This window comes from Vanacampus margaritifer, chromosome 1 (genome assembly GCF_051991255.1).
Source record: "Vanacampus margaritifer isolate UIUO_Vmar chromosome 1, RoL_Vmar_1.0, whole genome shotgun sequence".
NCBI lineage: Eukaryota > Metazoa > Chordata > Actinopteri > Syngnathiformes > Syngnathidae > Vanacampus > Vanacampus margaritifer.
Genome location: NC_135432.1, coordinates 10178872 through 10201654, shown reverse-complemented (window position 1 = coordinate 10201654; position 22783 = coordinate 10178872). Strand labels below are relative to the sequence as shown.

The 22783-nt window shown below is 43.2% G+C and overlaps 2 protein-coding genes across 3 annotated transcripts; one reads left to right on the top strand and one right to left on the bottom strand.

Moving 5' to 3' along the window:
* Positions 1-1075: 1075 nt before the first annotated feature.
* On the bottom strand, positions 1076-18054 carry mbd5 (methyl-CpG binding domain protein 5). 2 transcript variants are annotated; one of them, XM_077570691.1, is made up of 10 exons: positions 17978-18054; positions 15245-15787; positions 12879-12981; positions 11708-11879; positions 9197-11530; positions 6124-6320; positions 4948-6045; positions 3553-3626; positions 3403-3478; positions 1076-3319 (listed from the first exon to the last, which is right to left on the bottom strand). In XM_077570691.1, the coding sequence occupies exons 2-10, from the start codon at positions 15352-15354 to the stop codon at positions 3257-3259; spliced, it is 4227 nt and encodes a 1408-aa protein (XP_077426817.1). In that variant the 5' UTR covers positions 15355-15787; positions 17978-18054; the 3' UTR covers positions 1076-3256. The 2 variants fall into 2 exon arrangements, with proteins under 2 accessions (XP_077426817.1, XP_077426827.1); XM_077570701.1 differs by having other exon boundaries at positions 17883-17979.
* On the top strand, positions 17152-22783 carry orc4 (origin recognition complex, subunit 4). The gene is made up of 15 exons (XM_077570714.1): positions 17152-17280; positions 19127-19327; positions 19541-19609; positions 19711-19787; positions 19855-19945; positions 20023-20098; positions 20176-20261; positions 20846-20894; positions 20978-21129; positions 21219-21392; positions 21466-21552; positions 21755-21863; positions 21956-22051; positions 22129-22196; positions 22267-22783. The coding sequence occupies exons 3-15, from the start codon at positions 19553-19555 to the stop codon at positions 22447-22449; spliced, it is 1305 nt and encodes a 434-aa protein (XP_077426840.1). The 5' UTR covers positions 17152-17280; positions 19127-19327; positions 19541-19552; the 3' UTR covers positions 22450-22783.

Here is a 22783-nt window from a genome sequence, read left to right as displayed (position 1 = left end):
TTGAGGTCATTTTTCTGCCTAGATGGCATAATTACATTTGTAAGACGTTGGTGACAGCCCAGTGCACTTTCTGTTCATTAAGAGCTATCTTTATCATGAAGTAACTAGTAAAATTCTGCACATTTTTAAAATTGTAAAATACAACTTGACCCCAGTCTTCACAAATATATGCATTATTATTAAATTTATTACTGCTAAATGTTGACGTGGCCGTGTCTACTGCGTTGCAACTGGACTTCCCCCAGTACAGGCTTTCAAAGTAAGGGGCAGTCATTAATTGCGTGTTAAAAAGAATTGTGCCGTTAATGGAACTTTAAATTAACTCAAAATTAATGCACTAATTTTGCCACCCCTACTTATATTTTTAATTTACTTTTTTTTTTTTTTTACCTTTTACCGTGAATCCACCTCCTGTCTGCTCCATGTGTCGCTAGCTTCATGACAGTGTCACAGTGACAGATTAGCAGACAAGATTTTACAAAATCATACAATTTTTGTCTCGTTTTTGTTTATGAACTAAAATGTGTATAGATTTTAGTCCAGTTTTTATTAAGTGAAGTACATTTTCGTCTCGCCTTCATCAGTTGACGAAAATGCATACTGATAGTGATTTAGTCCCAGTTATTGTTTATTAATGAGGGTTTTATAATCCGGTGAAAAATGTGTGTTGACGTAATTATTTTTGTTGCGTTTTCGTTGACGAAATTAACACTACTGGGTACAGTGCCACATTCTATCGCCTACTTCTCCACTTCTTAAACTCAAAAATGAGTAATTCATTTGTGACTTATGTAATAGTCAAATGTATAGTACTGTTTATAAACTCACCGTGACAACGTCCTCAAATCATTTACACCAGCAGTAATTGCACTATCCGGACACAAGAGGGCGGAGTATAAAAACAGATGCTAGCGTGTACTTTACATTTTGCATTTGCATACCTAGAAAAAACTCCCAATTCCACACAGAGGTGTTCCACCGGAGCATCGTCTTCATACCTTACTATTGAATACTGTAAGACATTGAGTCAACCACCAAGTGCAATACAGAGAGACAACAGGCAGGTTTGTTCAAGTAAGAGTGACCAGTTTTTAATATCTTAAGACATCTGTGCAACATCGTTTCAAATGTTACATCACTGCATGATCTGTAATGTGTCTCAATATTTACAAAAATGCTGCGTACATTAAAACCGTTAAAAAAAAGTCCAAACAATATCAAAATAATGGACTCTTGACAAACTATATTGAAAATCTAGGCCACATAAATGCAGGGAAAAAAAACTGGAGCAATCAAGTGCACATCATACGTCACACAAATCTCATCCGTTAAGTATATATTAGTGAGGTAATATATACTCACAGGTTGAAAAATAAAATACTGACAGGTTGGAAGAGGATGATTCAAACCAAAACAAAAGGACAACACACACACACACACACCGCAACTTTTGAGCTGGGGCACACGTAAGGCTCCTGCATGTCAACACACACGGGAGACAGAATGAACTTTACCCAAAAAGTTTTGTGTTCACCAAAAACAGCTGGATGATTTCCTCCACATGGATTACGCTTTAAGTGGCCAATGAGGACCTCCACTGGTAGGCGTGAACGTCAGGTTTTGATTTAGCCACATGGCTGCAAACGTCTTCAAGTTGCACAGGATGCGTTTTCTGTTCCTCAAAAGTGTGCGTTTGTTTGCAGTGATTCAGTCGGACCTCGGGCCGCCTCTGCGCTTTTTGTTCGAGATTTGCTTTTTGGTGTGAAAGCATACATGGACACTATTTGGACAGGGAAGGTCAAGGGGCGTTGGGTCTTTTTAGAGGTTTGACTGGGGCAGCACCAGCAAAAGGACATTCTTGAAAAGGAACGATGACTCTTTGTGAGCATCTTAAGTAGAAAGACTTTTTGAAAGAGGAGAGTTTTGGTTTATTGCACTGATTTCAGAGTGTGGCGAGTTCAGCTTGTTGGCCGTAATGTGACTGAACAAGTCATGACGTCTACTTGGTGCTGGAAGTGTAAAACGAAATTTATTACCAACATAGACAGCATCCTCCTTCTTTCTCACACAAGCATTATCATAAATTAAACATTATGGTACAAAAACAAGTAGCCTTGTTGACAAAGTGTCTTCTGTTAAGCTCACTTCTTAAATAAAAACGGGACCGTACGAATGAATACATGATTCTAGTCTTATGTTAAAACAAAACATACATATACACATATAAGGCTTGAGTTTTTAACTCTTGGTAGTGTTATTGCCATCTAGGATATTTGTAAAGCTTAAAATAAATATGAAGAACTGTACAGGAATAATTTACAACAAGCAAACGGAAGAAAACTAAAAACAAGGCCTCCCCTCGAGTGTTAATTTTGATCATCGTTAACGGCAGGAAAAACAATGACATTCAAATAACAATAATTTGAACACAGAACAATCCACCCCCCCCCCCAAAAAAAAATGTAGTTGAGAAAAATTAAAAGTAAATAATTCTCCAAATTTTCAAGTCTTGAAATGCAAAAAGGTCACGATGATGATAATTCTGCTTTGTGATGCAGATTTCGCTAAATTCGCGCCTGCGAATAAGGCTGAACACTTTCTGCTGGTAAAGTTCATTCTGTATTTTTTTTTCTTCCATGAACACTTTCAGGTATGAAGTAACAGAACTTTTGCCCATGGCCGGTGTACAAAAACAAACTGAAAGCAACGGTCGTAGTGCTTGTCATATAAAAGCCGTTTTTGTATTTATCGCGCACGTCTGAATAGAAACCAAGACATTGGTACACTTCTGCTTTGTTTTTGTACAACAAAAGATAAAATGTGCATTAGGTACGCTTGTACATTACATCTTACAATATTTACATACATTTCTTAATAATATGACATTTCAGGATTACCTATTTACATCATGAAAATGTATCAGAAATATTTGGACTGTCTATTTGTCTTAAATATGTAAGGTAATGCTCATCGCTTGTTTTTGTTTTTTTGTCTTTTTCATATCTTATACTAGAAAAAAATAATTACTTCAGTAAGCTGTAGACAAATTGCAACCTTTTTTTTTACGGTTCTTTCCATTCCTTTCTTTTTACTACAGTAAAAATGGTGATTGGACGTTCCAGCACCACAAAAGTCAGCAAGTCAAGTCTATGATGACGTCGCGCAACAGCGCGGGAACACGCAGCGTCAGTGTGTAGCACCTGGGACAGCTCAGACGGCAGCGAGGAGGAGGAGGAGGACGGTGACACATTCATTGCTATCTGGAGATCTTCCTCCTTTTGGGCTTGGGCATTTTCACCTGTCGATCTCTTGACGGGATCTGGTGGCAGGGAGAGGGTGAATGTGAAGAGGCGCAACACGGGACCGCCCCAAAAATAACAGCAACTCGGCCACTGGACTCACCGTGCCCGACATTTTGTCCAGCTCGCTCATGGCCTCGTGGATAGCAGCTTCCAGGTGATTATTCAATTTCCCAGGCCTGTCAAGCAAACATTTATGAACGACATAGTTTGATGCCGTGTGGTTGTGAGAAATAAAAACAATGCTGCTTACTTCAAGCCTCTTTTGGCAGCTCGGTCCAGCGCCTCCAAGTCGTGTGTTAAAGTTTTCAGCTTCTCGGGCTCAACCTTGATGGACACAAAACGAAACGTAATTTTTTTTGTCCTACAGCTGTTCTGATCAATTAGTTCCCTGGATACGTCAGACCAACTTGAAAGGTAATACGAATCATTTAGAAAATGACTCACACCCACAATTTATATGATCTGAAATGCACGAGTGAACTTAGCAGTGTATAAACACATAGTGCATATAAAGTCTGCACACCCCTGTTCAAATTAGAAAATGACAAATAAACTGTAAAATGCAGTTAGGAAGAAGAAAAAACTTGTCGAGAGGGGTAATAAATAATGTGGTTGCAGAAGTGTGCACACCCTCTTTTGAGTAGAGATCTGGCTGTGTTCAGAATTAACCAATAACATTCAACCTCATTTTGAATGCACACTTGCCAATTTAATATAAGAGCCTTAGATTAACAAAAAATAAAGTTCAGAAGTTCTAATAGGCTTTTCCGGACATTTCTGTAGTCACATCTAAGGGGGATTTCATTAGTCGAAGGCATCAGTCAGGAGAAGTGTACAAAAAAAATTCCTAGGCATTTAATTGTAATGGAAGACAGTGAAGACAATCATAAAGAGAAGACAAAAACAAGGGAAATGAATAATAAATTAATAACAATAAATAAATAAAAGAAAGGAAAGAAAGAAAGACAAAGATACAAGCTTCTGCCAAGAGGCAATTGAAGGAGCTGCAGAAATATTTGGCATGTACTGGCTGTTTAGTACATGTGACAGTTACCTCGTGTTTTTCATATGTCTGAGCTATGGGGTTGAGTAGCACAACCGAAGCTTTATGTTACCAACCCCCACCCATTGAGAAAAAAAAAGTTTATTAACCCCACCTGAAGCCACTGAATCACTTCTGTATTTATTTAAAAAAAAAAATTGAGTGGAAGAAATAGAAGCACTGATTTGTCAACACTGTACTACCTGTAGTGTGTATTTGTAACTGTTTCCATTTTGCAACAATAGGCTTTAGAATATAGCTAAGTTTCATCAATATTCACATTCCTGGCATAAACACTGACAAAGAGAGCTTGTTGCAACATGGCCCTGGCTGATCTCTTATACTCTGCTGTCACCTGCTGGCTGTTTTATTTTTATTTTTTATAACTACCGTTGCTTTAAGCCACCTCTTCCTGTCAGGGGCTGCATCAAAGCATTCTGTATGCTCTTGCATAAAAAAATAAAATAAAAATAAAACCTGTGTAAACACGTTTTTGGGAGGGAAGGACAAAGTATTAAAAACAGTTTTTACATGTTTTTGGGATTGAATGAGTTAAAGATGAGCAGGAGTTACTATGCTGCTGCCATTGTGCAGTTGTCTCACCTTGGCCTGATCTCGCAGTTGCATGGCAGCACTGTGCACCTGTTCATCTCCCGCCAGCTTGGCTGGCCAGGCGGGAAAGCCCTTCAGCTGGCCCCAGACCAGCTCTCCCATATTGAAGGTCCTCGACCGGTAGTGAAGCAGCTCCGAGGAAGGCGAGTCCGGCTGCCGCAGGTCTTCCTCGCTGCTCAGACTCTTGGTGTCCGAGGGGCTGGGCGCCATCCCGTTGAAGTGGCCGTTGTAGTGGCTGTAGTCTTTGCCGCTGGCTAGAGGTCCTTCAAGGCTCGTGGACGAGCTGGGAGACTGGTCGTCAGCCGTTAGTTCCTGCCGCGGGGGTCCAAGAACTTCTCCATAAGCTCGGCTGTTGAAGAGCGCGGTGGTGCCGTTAATGTGTGCGCAACGTTCCACAGTCTGCTCCAGACGCTCTTTGTAGTTAGCGGGCGTCCGGCCGCAGTTATTGAAGCGGTAGCTATCGTCAAGAAAGGTCTTGCCATGAGCCAAGGCCACGCTGTGGTCATTGGAGCCGTTGGTGGAGCAGGGTGGGCCGGGGGGTCTCTCCATGCAGGGACTACTCCTAACTTGGGTGGAACACTCCAGGAATTCCTCCCCAGACCAGACACCGCTGTTACTATGTGTGTCAAAGCCGCCGTGATGAATTTCCCCGTCCCACTGTCCCCTGGGAGTGCCACGGCCAGGGGACCGGAAGTAGTCGTTGGCCTCTGGGCCATCTGGAGTGCGCTTCCCTGGATCCACATTCTTTTGACCGCCGACTGGCCGCAACTGCCTGCTTCTGGCTTGCTGTTGTAAAACCTCCCCTTCCCCGTGCACAACCGCACTAACCGCCTGGGGGAGGTTGACGGGCTCCCCGATGGAGGCAGTGAAGGCACTCATGGCGCTGAGGGCAGGCATGGGGCTTGCCTGTGTGGTCCCACTTACTGTGGTGGTGATGGTTACTTGCATCCCCTTACTGGCGGCATCCACCACAGCCCTGTAGATGGCATCCACAGACTCCGGTCCCCTGGAGCCTGGGGTTCCGGCTCGTAAGCCTTCACCCTGGTGTGGCTGCCCCTCACTAAACTGCGAATGTGGCATCGCTCCCTGCTGTAAATCACAAAATAACATTTAGCATGACATCTTCTGGAGGTGGCAGGGACCCGAAATGCAATCCAATCATCCCACCTGGTAATTCTGGTAGAGGCAAACCATGGAGTCGACGTTAGCATTGCTGCCGTCTGTGTAAGGTGGGTTGTCAGAGAAGTGCTGCTGACCCTGGTAGGCTGGAAGGGAGGGTCCGCCCTGCTGCATGACCTGCTGCGTGTACATCCGTCCTCTGCCAGGGTTGATGTGAGGCTGCAGGCCGAGGGATGAGGGGTTTCCTGCGATGCACCACGTAAGACATGGAGGAAAGGCGAGAGAAAGTAACGTCAGTAGTCTGAAAAGATTAAGGCAGAAATGGTAATAACTACACTGATTAATCTACATTACACTGTACATGCACAACTGTGACATTTTGTAAGACTTTGCTGGATTGAAGAAAGATGAATTTACACCCCTAACTGTTGGATATATCAACAGACAACTTCGATACAGCTCAACACAGTCGATGTCAAACTGTCTGTTTATGCACTGAAAATGAAATTCATCCACTAACTGATTCAGTGTTGTACAATTATGTGGCAAACAGAAAAACACCCTAGACTATTGGATCAACAGCCAGTCTTCAACATTGACAGTTTCGCAAACTACTTGCTGCTGTGTCAGCAAGTCAGTCAGTGAACTAATGGCAATAATATTATAAGAGAAGTTGTGTATGAGACGTTTTCATAAAAGCTAAGCTAGGTGCTTTTTCCAAATTGATGTTAGACTTCCACTTATTCACAAAGTTTCCAGAGAGTGACAAGCAATGTTCAAGTCTCTAGATAACTTGAGCCACATATTTGCAGTGGTTTAATGACTGGTATTCCCATATAGACTCTACATGTGTGTGCAAATTTCCGTTCCGTACATCTGGAGAGTTGCTCAATTTATATGAAAAACAAATACAGAAAGGTTCCCGTGTTCCATTTTTTGCTCATGAATACAATAATTAGTCTGTGTGTATTTAATCATCTTGTTTTGTGACCTACGGGCCCGTGAGAAAATCTAAGCAGAAAACCCCTGCTTTAACGTGAAAGTTGCACATATAAACTCTTTGATGTTTAACATTATGGTCTGCACTCAAATAACATACTTTGGGGGAAAAGATACGCATGTTTTTGTGGTTTCTGTAGTGTGTGCGCATGTTTGTTTCCTAATAAAGTAAACCAATCCTATTTCGATTATTTCAGGAAAAGTGAAAGGTGGTGTGAGCAAGCAAAAGGGAGGGGGGGGGGGGGGGTGGCTGTTGAGAGGCATCACGCATATATAAATGAACCCAGCCGAGCAGCAGTGTTACGCAGACAAAGCCGGAGCAGACAAGCCTGTGTGCGTGTGTGTGGTGGCGAGAGCAGCTGGTATGATACTGCGTAGCTGAAGGGCAGCTGTGTGTGTTAATTCCCCCCCCCCCCCCCACCTCTTTTCTTCCTTCCCGACGCTAAGAGCAATGACATGGCCGACCGACCCCCTTCCCCCTTCCTCCACTACTGCTATGATATAGTGACGGCTGTTGCCGGGGGATGTTGCCATGGGAACCGAGTGATGATTGGTGGTGCTGTCCGCTGCCAGGAAGCTTGTTGGGGGAGTTGGCTGGGTGGATTGTGGCGGGGGGGTCAGTGTGATATTAGCCTGCTGGGGGATGTGGGCTGGTCAGTTAGGTGGCAGGGTGTCTGTGGCTGGGGGTTTACAATGTTCATTGTAAACCCCCAGACATTTGGAGTATTTGTTGATGATTGTGTTGGGAGGTGGGGGGTAAATCAAAGCTCACTAGCACTATGGCACAGATGGCTAATGCTACAAAGCTATTTTCACACAGCTGCATCACAAAGCCACCTGAAATGGCTGCAGGAGATATTACATCTATTAGTTGGTTAAAAAGTTAATTCCACGATACCACAGCTCCTAAATTATTATTATTTTTTGGTCTGCTGCTGTTTATTATTATCTTATTTGGGGAGGTTGCTATCATGCAGGGAAATAAGTGTGCAACTGTGATGTGACGTCGTTTTAAGTAGACAGCAAGTGGCAAAATGGCCACCCCCCTGTGATGGATAAAAACGCATAGAATTTGCTGCTTAGCTCATATTTCACATATCAATCAGAATAACGAGTTTAGACTAGTGTGGCTGCATAGAAAATATTAATTTAAACAAAACTTTTGGGTTGACTTAAATGTTAGAATGAATTAAACGGATTCTACCTTCGATGTATAAAATGCATTATTTCCCACACCATGTTAATACTTGGGCGGGCCACCCAAGTAAACTGTCCGCCACCCAAGAAGTTTACAAGAAAATTTAATACAAATGTATTTATATTTTATTTTAAAATGGCCTGGTCAGAACCATCAAAAAGCCCAAAACGGGTCACAATACCGCCTAGGGGTAAAAAAAACAAAAAAAAAAAAACATGTCGCAACCAGATATACTGCATGTAACGTTAGTTCGCCCTTCCCTCACTTGTGGATCTTGAGGATAGGGGAGACGCAAGTACCACGACTGAGACACCCCCCCCACACACACACCTAGAAAAAAATTCTTCCCACAGTACTGTGCCAAACCAAATGTATAGATTTAGATTCATCAATACACATATGCACACATTCACTCTGCTACCTATTCAGAGTCTATCGTTACTATAGTGACCAGCTAGGAGAAGCTCTATAGAGTGACCAATCTGGGCCATTTTGCTTAAAGCATGACGCAGATCTTCGTTCCATCTTTTTTTTTTTACACCAGTGACTGCTGGTCAACAAGCACACAATAACAGCAAAGAGAAACACTGACTGACTGACAATTAGCTCCCAGTGATGTAGGGCCTACTCATTAGCTGAGAAGTACTGGTGCAGCCTGAATGACACAGCTAAATATTTTGGTTTGACTTGGCTCACAAAGTTAGAAACACATTCACGCCACCCTATGATTGCCATAAAAATGCAAATGGACTTATGGGACAAATGGGATAATGAGAGAAATTAAATCGACAATGATTAGGTTTGGACTGTTTCTTTGTAGGGAGAGGCACTTCAATTGTTATGTAACCAAGCCAAGACAAACACAGCTGTGTTGTGATGAAGATAATGTTTGAAATATTAAAGCTTCTGATTGTTGCTTCTCACCTGTGTCAGATATGGTCTTCGTACAGCTTCCGTCTCCACCCGGCATTATCACCATGTTAGTCTGCCCGACACTATGATGATGGAGGTTGTGCTGCGAGGGGTGAGGCCCAGAATGGGATAGTGGTGGGGGATTAGTGTGTGGGCGTCCGAGCGGCATGCCATCGGGGCCTACTAGTCCACTAGTGGAACCCATAGGCCCACAGTTATTCAGGGTAGAGGCTTTCATCTGGGCCATCATGTCAGGGTACTGACCTGGCCGCGAGCCCAAGTGACCTCCTGCAGCATCCATGTTCGGACAGTGCTGAATGCCATCGACTTGGACCCTTAGCCTCTGCTGGCTCATGAGGTTCTGTTGGGAGCCGCCAGGGACCTTGGATGCGGAGTCATTGTAGTGGAGCTGAGTAACCCCTTGAGGAGAAGGTCCTGGGCTGAGGCCAGGGTGGTGGCTGTTGCCACCGACGACGTGGGAACTCTGGCTGCTCATGGACTGGAGGAGTTGAGCCATGGAGGCGTTTGGTGGGAGGTTTCCAAGACGACTGACCTTTCGCATCTGCTCTGCACTGGCGGCTGCCATTTGTGGTCCTCCCATGCTCGGTTTGTTCAGCACGTTATAGACCATATTGTTGTTGCTGCTGCCGTCGTGGTTGACAGATGCGCTACCTGACGATTGCTTCCGTTTGCGTATGGGGTCCCTCTGCTGAGCCATCAACTTGTCTCGCAAAGCCGCGCGGCCGCTCTGACCCTCGGGGCAGTTGAGCAGCATGGTGAAGTTTGGCGGGAGCATAGGGTTTAAAGTGCTGTGTCCTTCCATGCCGGGATGACCGCTCATTGAGCCAGGGTGCCCGCCGCCCCCTCCGTTTCCTCCACCGCCTGCAAGACCAGCAGCAGCCCCACCGGTAGTGCTGTGTTTGTTTTGATGTGCTAGCTGTGCTTTGGCTGCTGCTGACAGGAGACTGCTGGCTGGGAAGGAGGCAGCATTCTGTTGGTTGAGAATCTGGTTTAGAGGCATCCTCAGCAATCCTGCCTGACCCTTCTGGGAAGCGCTAGGAGTGGGCAAAGAGGAAGAGGAGGATGAGGTGGGTGAGTACATGGTGTTGTGCTGAAGGGTGCCAATTGACGAAAGCAGCTGGGGATCTCTGTACTGGTGGATTGTGTCATTTTTGTTGGTGGAAGGGCTGGAGGGCATAGCTGGCCTGGGAGAGCCCATGGCCGATCTGGGGGATCGAGGTGGGACCTTCATGGTGCCACATGGAGCCTGATGCCCTGATGGCATTACGAAGCTCCCGTGGTCAGAGGAGGTTGAAGAAGACCGAGAGCGATGGGGTGAAGCTTCCACTCGTCCTAAGGCGGATCCCACCATGTGAACGGGGGAGGTGACAGGGGATGGTGACATGGAAGAAGCTGGACCACTTTGTTGAGTCCTTTGAACTTGGCCACTGTGGCCCACAGGCCCAGGCTTTACCGTGGGCAAAGGTAAGTTGCTTGGCAAGGGGACAATGGCAGGAGGAGGGATGTTTACATTCATCATTGATACCTGAGTGTGGATGTTAGACTGGAAATTTGGGGTGTTGGCTGCGGGCTGGCTAATAGGCTTGCTAGGGATAGGGTCCAGGATACCCAAGGGGTCTTTTTCAGATGTCAACTGCCTTTTTTGCAAGACACATGAGGGTGGCACAGCAGGAGGTGGTGGTGGTACGGGATGCACAGGAGGCTGTGCTTTATGGTGGAAGGCTGCACCGGGCATGTCCATACCATAGGGGAAGTTTCCACGTGGCATATTGTTCATGACGGGGCTTTTGGCAGTGGCGGTGGGTGAGAGCGGTGTGCTAGTCCTTCCTGTCATGGCGCAGGCTACTTGGCTCACAGGGGAGCCATGGAGCATCATGCTAGGTGGCGAAAGAGGCATTCTGGAGTTTCCATGGATGGAAGCTGAGCTAGGACTGCCAGCCCCTGTAAATGCACAAGGATTGGTTCTTTGAAAGCCCTCTGGGCTAGCCAGAGTGTCTGTACAGGGTGACTGTGAGCCATCTGCACAATGCTTTGTGCCGGAAACGGGCGGGCTCAACATGCCTCCATACCCAACCCGGTAAGGGGATTTGGGGCCTGGATCACTGCTGGGCAACCTTTGTGGCCTCGAGTAGCCAGCGCAGAGCTCGGGCTGCTGGCCTCCACCGATCTCCTGAGGCGGAAACATCTGCTGCTGGTGGCCAGCTGCCATCACCATCTTGTAAGGATTCTTGCAGTCTGGGCCGGCAGCGTTGGGTAGGGCATCGTGAGGTTTCGTCCTTATTGCTCGATGACTTACGGAGTGCGAAACAACCACAGAATGCGTACCTTGAAACCAAACAAAGCACATTCAATTTGACTTAATGTTTTGGTATTTTGGCACAAAATAGACAGTGACTAATTGAGGTCAGATGTTTTCACTCCCTTTCAATTACTGAGAGGACCGCCAAGAAGACGGTTGTGAGTCCTCTCGGAATAAACATTCTACATTTCTACAAGACATACCTCCAACAGGACTTGTTAGAGTGAGAGGCGGGTGACTCTCCATGCTCTTGTGCAGCGTAGCCACAGCCAGAAGTTTCCTTTTGTGAATACAGAGTTTGGTGACGTCCGCGTCTGATTTCACATCCTCCGCTGTCCTCTGCTTGACCATCGCCCCCTGGTCGAAATTGAACACCTGGGGGAAAAGAATGGTGATTTCTGGCTCAAATCAATCAATCATTTCATTTAATGAGGAATTAATATTTCACAGCGGTGGCGCTTGATGTTTTGGTGTTCAACCCATTACCCGTGACTTTTGAGTCACCCCCCGAAAACCAGAAGTTTTCCTGGAAATTCGACAGTATTAAATATAATTGATATCTCAGCTCCTGAAGCAGAAAAATAATTCCAAAAACATTTCAAAGCTTACACCTGTGGCATTCACAAAAACGTAAGTTTATTATTATAAACCTTCAATATATATATATTTTTTAAATCAACAAACAAATGTCGCATCTGTAGGTATATAACTCCAAATATATTTACCTTCAGCACTGGAGCGCAGTTGTAATAACCTCGGGGGATCGAGTGGTAATTATTCATCAACCATTCCGTTAATAGCCGTCAAAATTTTCAACATCCTCATTATTTACAAACATATCTCTTAACAATATGTCACTGTCGAGTCGCTACACTGATTCAAATTCCTCCCGCACCGCCGTGAATCGCGCCATTTATTTCATAGCCACCGCGAATCTGCGTCAACCATAAACGCTTGAATAACATTTTTGTGCATATTCTGATTAATTTAAATCGGCTAAGAGACCAAGAATTGGTCAAATCAAAACCAAATGACATATGCGCTCTCCCGGGTTTTAAGGGAGAAGCCCGTCTACGCGCTCCCGGCCTTAATGGGTTAATATGCGGTAGACAAATTATGAAATTAAATTATTAATTACTGCCTTCCGTGACAGGTGTGATACAACAGGGATTGATTTAGCAAAGTTGGAAAATGGGTTAGATTACTGCGTATAATAGCTTGCTACCTTTTCAAAATTAAGCACCAAAAATTTATCAGAAAATGCATTTTGGCGGTTGTGACACCACACACGGGATGTCAAGACACATTTGGCTTTCATATGAAGATTGCATTTGAATGATTTGCATGTTTCTAACAAGAGGTTGCAGTGAATACCTTGTGGAGGATAAGTGGGCATTCCAGACCACATTTGCAGGTTCCATCTGTTAGAAGGTAGTTCTTCACCTGATCCAAACTGGAGAGCACTGAACCACTGGGACTGCAAAAAAAAAAAAAAAAAAACATACAGTCCTATTCATAACACACCATTCAATATGTTGGTTCAGAAAGCTTAAGAAAATGATTTAAATGTTTGCATCCAAGTTTTTTTTTTTTTTTTACATGGGAAATAAGCACAAAAAGAACGACTATTCATATTAATATTCGTTGTGTTACATTGGCATATTTATATTCTGCATCTGAATGGAACAATGAGACGCTTCAACTCAAAGAAGTTGGGCTGTTTTTTGTGTGTTTTACTTAAGATTTCATAAGCTATGTAAAAAAAAAAAAAACAAAAAAAAACACACAAGCGAATGAGTGCATGCAGACAGAGACAGTTTCAGGCCATGGTCAAAAACGTAGACGGGATTCTTTCCAACACTAAAAATAAACTTAAGACTGGCCAACTGTTTAGTTCATTGTGATGAGCCCACGGTGTGTGTTCAAGAAGAAACGAGGCCTGCGACACAACCCTACCCGTCAGTCCACGCGCTAGCTGACTGGTTTATGACTGGTTTCAAATGTGGTCAAAACTTGTACAATTTTTATATTCTGAATAACCTCCCCAACCAACAATAACAATATTCATTGTAGGATGTCCTTATTAGTACAAATTCATTTTTGTGCCTTTTTGAATAAACACACACACACACACACACACACACACACACACACACACACACACACACAAATGATGACAATAAGATTATATTTTAAAATACACACTGACTAGACATTGCATTCGCCAATACAAATTTTGCTTACCTAAATTAGTTCCATGAGGGTACAAAATATTAACAGCTCACTCTTTTCTAGTTCAGGTAATGACAGTTACAATGTTTTTGGTTTTCATGATTCTTCAAAAACACACGTGGTGGAAATAAAGACATAATTTAGATGATTATTGAAGGACTGGCTAATTAACTGACTTTAGTTGCTTGCATTAATAGCACAGAGGTGCTCTTTTGACGGTGACATGGATGGCATGCTGTAAAGCTGACATTAGCATGCAGCCTAGTCATTATGTTTTGCTAAAGTACTCAAAGACAACCTACTAGTGCTGTCACTATTGATAAATCAAATTCCATTAAAGTGTATTACAAAAGCATTTTTTACCCTGGTTACTGTTTATTAACCAGTGACTGGTGTTTATTTCATACTTCGTATAGTGATTAAAAAAAGGGGGGATTGATGTTGTACTATGTTACCGGTTTGGTCATTGTTTTCCAAAGTAAAAGCAGACGTTTGCAAATGTCTTTATTTTGATTAAACACAGAAGATAATCAGTCTTCTTTCATGAAGGACTACAGAAATCAGTGAACAATTACTGTTGATATGCTGAAATCAGAGGATTTGGACAATTTTGAATTAAAAAATGGCTCCAAATGATTAATGAAATAGTTGTTGATTAATCAATTAATTTTGACATCTTTGCAGCCTACACAAACATTTTGTACATAACTGACAGAAAATGACTTCCACAAGCCTGATGATGGAGCTCTCAGGTTATCCCTTTAGAAGGGACTAACTTCTATCCTACTCCCCCCACAGTTTTCGTCAGATTTATTTTAATTGTGTTAAAGGAAATTGAAAAAATACCTACAAAAATTTGTGGTATATCGGACCGACGGTGCTACTCCAAATAGACATTTTTATTTTCTTTGTTCATCAGTTATTAACTCTTTGACTGCCAAAAACGTTAAATAACGTTTAGTAAAATCCTATGGAGTGCCAAAGACGTTAAAAGACGTTTTTTTTCCAAAACAGAGGTGAAGCTAACCATTTTCTATTGTTGATTACTGAAAAACGGAATAAGGTAGAAACAAACTTTTTTTTCTGATGAAAGATTAGAGTCCAATCTTTCATTTGGTAGTATGTGTGTTTCCGTAGTCCAAACACATAATTTTCTGTGGACCTTGAAAGATCAGTCAAAAATGCTTAAATCGGCTGGCACCCACGGCATCCCTTTTCTGAAAACGTCTGGCAGTCAAAGAGATAAAGATCCTGACATGTATTGATTACAAACATTATGACATGGTCTACTGTATATTGTGAAAGCTTAGCAAGGTCACAATGATGTCAAATGAGCGACGAGCGGTGAAGTGCTATTTACTATTTCACGCCATTGTAATGTGGTAGATTTAAAATAAATGATGAATTACCTAGTCGTGATATTCCATCAAACATTTCAACTATTGAAAGCTAATGCGATTCATGTTTTGTCATATAAGACAAACTTCCCTTTAAATTGCTGTTCCTACCTGACATACAGGATGCCGCCATGCTCCCTCTTGCGCTGCCAGCCAATGGGGACTTGGACAGGGACGGCCTGCCTCTCATCACCCGCCTCACAGTCCTTTCCGCCATTCATTGCTCAACTGGATTTGCGCTCACACCTCAGAGGTACTTCTGTCAGACATCCACCACAGTCTCTGCAGCGCACGCCATGTTTGTCTTACAACAGTCAGCAGGGTGGCTACAGTGCAGGACTCTGAAGGTGGGCTGGGGTGGTGGAGAGGGGGGGGGGGGGTGGCAACGGTCGGGTAGGGCGACCCTACCCTTTTAGCTGCTTCATGGTTGCAGTGTTGATTGCCACACAGACCTCCATTACTGCCTTTTGGCGTCCAGAGCCATCCCACTCAGGAAGATGATCAGGAAAGGGTGTGCCTTACACAGCCCCTCACACACGCACACCTTCACTTTAACTTTTTGGTACCATTTGTCCTTTGTGTCAGATGAACAAGCAGGGTGAGTTCAACATGTTGCTTCCCAGAGGCAGCTGGGTTGTGGTATTCCCACGGTTCCTGTACAGGTTGAACAAGAGTACAAGAATTAGACAAACGGAAAATGTAACATTTTTAATCATATAATCTCTTACGGGGGAAAGCAAACAATCTGTATTCAAGTTTTCTGCCTGCTATACAGAGCGGATTGTTTGAGTCTATGAATGACAGAGCATCCCCGCAACCGCTGGTGCTGCTGACTCATATCTGGAGCGGCTGGCTGGCAGCAAAGCCAGCAATACATCGAAAGAAGAAAGAAAGGGGGGGGGGGGGTGTTGCGCGTTGAGGTGGTATGAAATGTGGCGGCAAGCGTGGCAGCCGTTAATCAGAGGAAGCACCGCTATGTTCAAGATCTTATTTAGAATTCTCAATAAAGAAAATGCAATCAAAAATGGTTTTGTTACAGTTCATGTCCAAGAAAATGCAATCACTCAACAACACTCTGAACTGTACCCTTAAAGATTGGAATATTATATAGCATCCAATAGCTGGGCCCAGGGGTGCCACTTGAGACTCGAAAATAGAGGGCAGGCGAATAGAGTATTTAAAAAAAATTAAATAAATAAGATACAGGAATTTTCTCTACCTCAGGGAACCGTTTATTTAATTGTACAGTAATGCTCATGGGTCACACAGGCTATTTTAAATGTGACGCTTTTTTAATAGTTGAAAAACAACTCAATGTTGCAACGTCATCGCCAAAAAATGGAGCAAAGACTCGACACAAGGTAAAATTTACGCAACACTAATCTAGTCATGTTTAACATTCAGTTAATTTTGACGACTGTCCAATTTATGGCTAGTTTATTCCAATGACGGCAATTTATGCCCATGACTATAATGTGACTTCATACTGGATTTATAATCACTGGAGTGAAAACGATGAAAATAAAAACATGATAAAATCAACTGAGTAGTTAGTAGCTGGTCACTTCTCATATACAATATTGTGTGGTGGAACAACAAAGAGTGGAGAAACAAAATATCAAGGAGCACAGATGCCTAATGTGATGCAATATAAAGTAGGTCTTAACTGTAGTTTGCAGTTGCGCACATCAAAATCTTCCATTCTAAACATGAATATCTGTATTATTCCTAGTCAGCCGGGCTACGATTTTAAATGCACAACTATGAACCTAGTGTATTATGCCATTTAGTCACATTAATGCCAAGTAACAAATTACTTCTCATCTTTTTCAGTAAATCATTCCAGTCTCGGATGGGCAAATTTATATATAAAACATCATTGTGTGGGCATGAGCAAGCAGCTGACATGTGGGGCCTCTGTTGACCAGGTAAAGCGAGAACGGTAACACATGGGTGTAGTTTCATGTTGTCAGTGAGATGCTCATTATACTGACAAGTCATCTGAGCACGCCAGGTGATGACACGAGCATCACAGCGCAAAGCTCAGTTTGGAAACCGTACTGCTGCTGCAAAGCGAGCCCACACTAACTAAGATTTGACTGGAAACACGAGAGCTGTAGCTTTTTGATTCAACCGTCCTACGGCAGGTGAACGACGCCAAAATGTATTTCGTTAACCAACAACTGGGACCAAAAGGTTCCCAGTTAGCAATTTAGCATTAGCCAGCCAGGTGCTACCATTAACATCATATTCAGAGTTTCTGATTCTATAAACTGCCTCGGGGTACAACGATCAGTTAACACACCACCCGGAGGAACAAGTGACGGTGTCACCAAAACACGAGCAGCCTCGTCTCTGATGCAGTGGTCACTACTCAGCTAGCTGGGGGGGTGGGGAGGGTTAGCATGCCAAGCGTCAGCTGTCTAGCCACCGTTAGCCAGCGATAGCTATTTGAAACGAAAACGCATCGCTGCCAAACTGGACAACGTCCACAACGCTTTACGTTTAGTGAGCAGTCTCCGGGGCGGAGTGTGAAAACGCGTGTGTCATATTCCGACGTCAAAATGTCGAAGGGAAGCTTAGCCTGGCCCGCGACGGCTTTCGAGCCAAGGGGCCAACGCAAGGCCACGGCTAGGCCCGATTAGCTAGCTAGCCGTGCAAAGCCTTTGCGTCTGCAGACACACAAGAGACGCTTTAAGCTACAACGTTTATGCCCTCGTCAAATCTACACGTAACACTCCGTTCTTACCCGAGTACCACAGTGATTGCACATTGGCGATAGAACAGCGAATAGTCCAACCGAGGTCTGTTTCTGATTTTAAGGGGGGAGAAAAGGAAACCTACCCATTAGTTATATCTGCCTCTGCTGGTTCTCTACACTGGCACTGGGAGATTGGAAATGATGGAGAGCCCGACTGCGCATGCGTGCTGGGGACCGCCAGCACATTGGAGAGGTGATGCTCCCCCAAAAGCTCCAACACGCTATCGTCTATCTGAAAAAATATATAACATGAACAACTTTCCCAATAATAATAATAATAATTATAATAATAAAGATATCAAAGCTCTCGTGTGCGTCGTGTGCGTTATTTAGTAATTGTCGTATAATAAGTACAGAGGTGGAAGGAACTCAAATCAAAGCATATTGTCCAACTTCATGACCACTGAAACCCAACGTTGCTGTTTAAATTCAAATCAATCACACTGTGCCACTGAACTCTGAGTCAAATACGTCCAAGTTGCATCCAAATCCAAACAAAAACAAACTCTTTTGTCGCCTTTTATACGTCATTATTTTGTATTATTATGTATTGTTATTTGGTATTATGAAGATTATATTAATATGTTATTACATATTCAAGGTCAGTACAGTACAGTACTCGTACTAGTTGTCTGTACTCGTACTAGTTGTTTCACCATTGAGGTGGATTTTATTTCTTTTCTAAACATCTACAACGGCCAACACCGTTAATATCTGTCTTTCTTTAGCTCACATTGATGTAAAATTTCAATTGGGACCTCTTAAATGCTGGACGATATTGTGTTTTTTTAATGTTTTGTCTTTGATGGTGTATCATTTTGAATATTGTGTTTGTCATAAATTCCGACAATCCAATTTCCTTCTCGAGAACACAATAGACTTTTCTTTTCTTTTTTAATAATAATTAAAAAAAAATCTTAGATAATGGCTGGCTGGCTAGATTGATATTCTATTTTATTTCAGGAGGGTTAGTTTACGTCATCGTGTGGACATGGTGGAGAACTACAAGTAGTGTTGATGTCCTTTAACTTACTCCTTTCTAATGGAAAGCGTTTAATCACAGTGCCTCAGTATGGACATTAAGAAGAACTACATGTGGACCTCATGAAATCGTGCCAAATGGCAAACATAATTCATAATTATCTTGCGGTAATCCTGAGAATGTATTTTTTTTTTTTTTTTAAACACTTATGGTACAATTTGTATTTGTGTGTTGTTACATTTCTGAAAAGGCGGGGAGATTTCAGAGGACGACTCACAACCAATCAACGATGACAACAACGGAACTGCAGTAAAAAGCCGGAAGTACATGGAAGAGCCCTTTTATTTCCCGCGAAGGTTCAGACTGCGAGCTTGAGTCACTTTGTACTTTAAAAGAAAAGATTTTGGTGTGTTTTGGATTCACAATCAGTCTAGTGATTTGAGGATATGAGGTAAAACAACGTGAACGTGTGACTTGTTAATGCGAAGCGAGTTGATTTAGAAAAGATAAACGTGGTTGCGATCAAAAAAAGACGTTTACATGGACGTGCCACAATTTTAGTAGATGTTCTTGAATATGTAATCGTATCTGTCATTATTCTCAAAGTGCATGCCCTCTCTTTTCTACTACTGTAAATGTTTTCTCCTTGACGCGTTCATTCCAGAGTCACGTGATCATGAGCAAACGAAAGGCCAAAGATGCTCCAAAGCCAATCGGAGAATGTATCACACAGGTTTGTTGACTTTCTTCAGAGTATGCTTCGTCATTTGTAGCAAGAATGATTGTTACTGATGTCTGAGTGTACTGCGGATCAATGCATGTTTTCAATGACAGCTTCAGAAGCATCTGAGGGAGCGACTTTGCCACGATCAGCTCCCCAGCAGGCTCGAGGCATCAGAGTCCCAACACAAGTAAGTTTAAACGACCTCTCTGTCATGTTGTTCATCACATCTCCCAGAATTCATGGTTTCATTTCAGGCACTTGCTGGGGTTACTCCAGCGAACTGCAATCCAGGGGGAAAGTAACTCTGTGCTCATCATCGGCCCCCGGGGATCAGGGAAAACTGCGGTGAGATCACATAAATACGCCTCTTTCATCTCTTCGGTATGGTACCGTCATATCCACTGGTGTTCTTTTGCCTCCAGCTCCTCAAGTGCGTGTTAAGAGACCTGCTGCAGGAAAAGGAAGTACAGAAGAACCTCCTGCAGGTCCATCTCAACGGTATGTCGCCCGATTTTTCCCATTATACTCTTCCTTGGCTGCAGTCCATTTAGAACATCTTTTGTCCGTATGTGCAGGCCTCTTGCAGACTGACGACCGAATAGCCTTGAAAGAAATAACGCGACAACTCAACTTGGAAAATGTTGTTGGGGACAAAGTGTTTGTGAGTGTCTGCACAATTTTAACTTAGTGAAAACGTTAATGTGATGTAACATTGTTTAGATCATTTCTATTGGTTTAACTTTTTTTTTTTTTTTTTGACGTGAGAATATTAAAGCTTCTTATAAAAGTGAATACACCACATGCATTTATGTAAATGTATTATACTGTAAAGTAACAACACAGCCACTGTCCTGTGATGGTGCTTGCAACAAAAGTGAGTACACCCCTAACAGAAAATGATTTATTATTTATTTAATTATTATTTTCCAACAGTTCTCTTTATAAAAACATTCTAGGTTATGTCTTCACATTCAAATGTACAGAGGAAAAAGTGGAAATTCAGATATGGTTATTAGTTAACATGATCATTTTGGGATTGTGAGAAAATGCCTTCCACAAACCAAACCCGATGATGGAGTTTTAGTTCCCATTCTGTCCCTTTTTAGAAGTGATGGCTATTTTTGTGAACAGTAGGTAATGATTCATGGCTCCACTGAGACAACATGCCCTGCTGATGCAAAAAAGTTCCACTCACATGAAGGTGAACTGCTCCACGATTGCTTATTTGAATGTGATTGCTTTCAGGGGAGCTTTGCAGAGAACTTGGTCTTCCTGCTGGAGGCACTGAAGAAAGGTCAGATAGCATCTTGCAGATGGTGCTAGTAAATCCGTGGCGTCGTTTTCCCTGTTGTTGGCTTGACACGAGTTCGTCCATAGGCGACCGCAACACCACGCGACCAGTCTTGTTCGTCCTGGATGAGTTCGACTTGTTCGCTCACCACAAGAATCAAACTCTGCTCTACAACTTGTTGGATGTGTCTCAGTCGGCCCAGGCGCCGGTCGCCGTGGTCGGACTCACTTGCAGGCTGGTGAGACGTCCTCCTGTCAATGATTTGGAGACTTGGGTCAGTGTTTGTGTAAAAACGGTGGAGTTCATGGTGCTTCCGCTGGTTCCCAGGATGTCCTGGAGTTGCTGGAGAAGCGGGTGAAATCGCGGTTTTCCCATCGTCAGATCCACCTGCTGAACAGCCTGAGCTTCACCCAATACCTCGAGCGTGTGGGATCCCAGTTTAGCCTGCCTGGCGACTTTCCCGACAGGAGGTTCGCTCAAGAGTGGAACAGAGGCGTGCAGGTAAAGCAAACAGATGGTGGCTCCAAAGTCGTCAAGAATCTTGTAACTGTCCATGCTCGTGTTTTGTCTCCAGAGTTTGTGTGAGGACAAATCAGTGGAGGAGATTTTACGGCGACATTATAACTTCAGTAAAGACTTCCGCTCTTTGCACATGCTGCTGGTGAGGGAATCATCACTCATTTGACATTGACCAAAATTAATAAGTGAATGGTGACTATTAAGGAAGCATCTCAAGGCAGCAAATTTGGATTTGCCACGTCTCAAGGGTGGGGTGGACCCATACTTTTCAAACCTTTACATCGTTGGCAGGGATGATTAGATTTGAACAAATCTCAAAGTTGGATCATGTTTTTTCCTTCCAGATGTTGTGTTTAAGTCGCATCTCTACCGTAAATCCGACTATCAAGCCTGCTGACGTGCTGGAAGCCAGCAGACTTTGCTTCAGTGATGCCAAGTCCAATATGCTTCATGGTAAAATATACGATATATCAAATATTGTCATTCATGTATGTAGTAGAACCCTTATGTGAATTTAGGCTGCGGCATAATCTGCTTTCCTTCAGGTCTTTCCATCCTGGAGCTTTGCCTGGTCATCGCCATGAAACACCTCAATGATGTCTATGAAGGAGAACCCTTCAACTTCCAGATGGTTCACAATGGTACGTGTGATTAACATACCAATGGGCATGATCAGTCTGCTTCTCTTTTTCTTTTTTTTACCCATTTTTAATTTCAGAGTTTAAGAAGTTCCTGCAGAGAAAGTCCAACTCCATGTACAACTTCGAGCAGCCTGTTGTCATGAAGGTGGGTGCAAACATTCGAACTTCTTTCGACCCGGAAGCTTTGTCATCAGCAGCGTTCTTGCTTTCCAAAGGCCTTCGAGCACCTGCAGCAGCTGGAGATGATCCGACCTGTTGACGGACCTTCAGCCAAAACTCAGCGCGAATTCCAGTTGATGAAACTTACCCTGGACAACAGTCAGATCATAGAAGCCCTGCAGAAGTACCCACAATGCCCCACAGATATCAAACAGTGGGGCATGTCTGCGTTTGGTTAGGATTCACATTGCGACCATGTGAGAGAATGTGGTGTTTTATAGTACTATTTCCTTTCTAAAATAATAGCTATTTTTTAATGACACTGCCAGATAGGTTTTTGATTAATAAAATGCTACATAAAATGTGTGTATTTTTATGTACCGGTACCAGCAGCACAAACCACTTAAAAAGGGGTACTATGGGGTATTTGTTAGATTTAACAATACTGTAAACGTAAAGCCAGATACTCCTGAAATGCTCTAAGTCATCCACTGAACAAAATAAGTCCATGAATAACTCACCATGGCCTCGTACCTCGGAATCATTGAAGGCTAAATAAATATTTCAAATAGG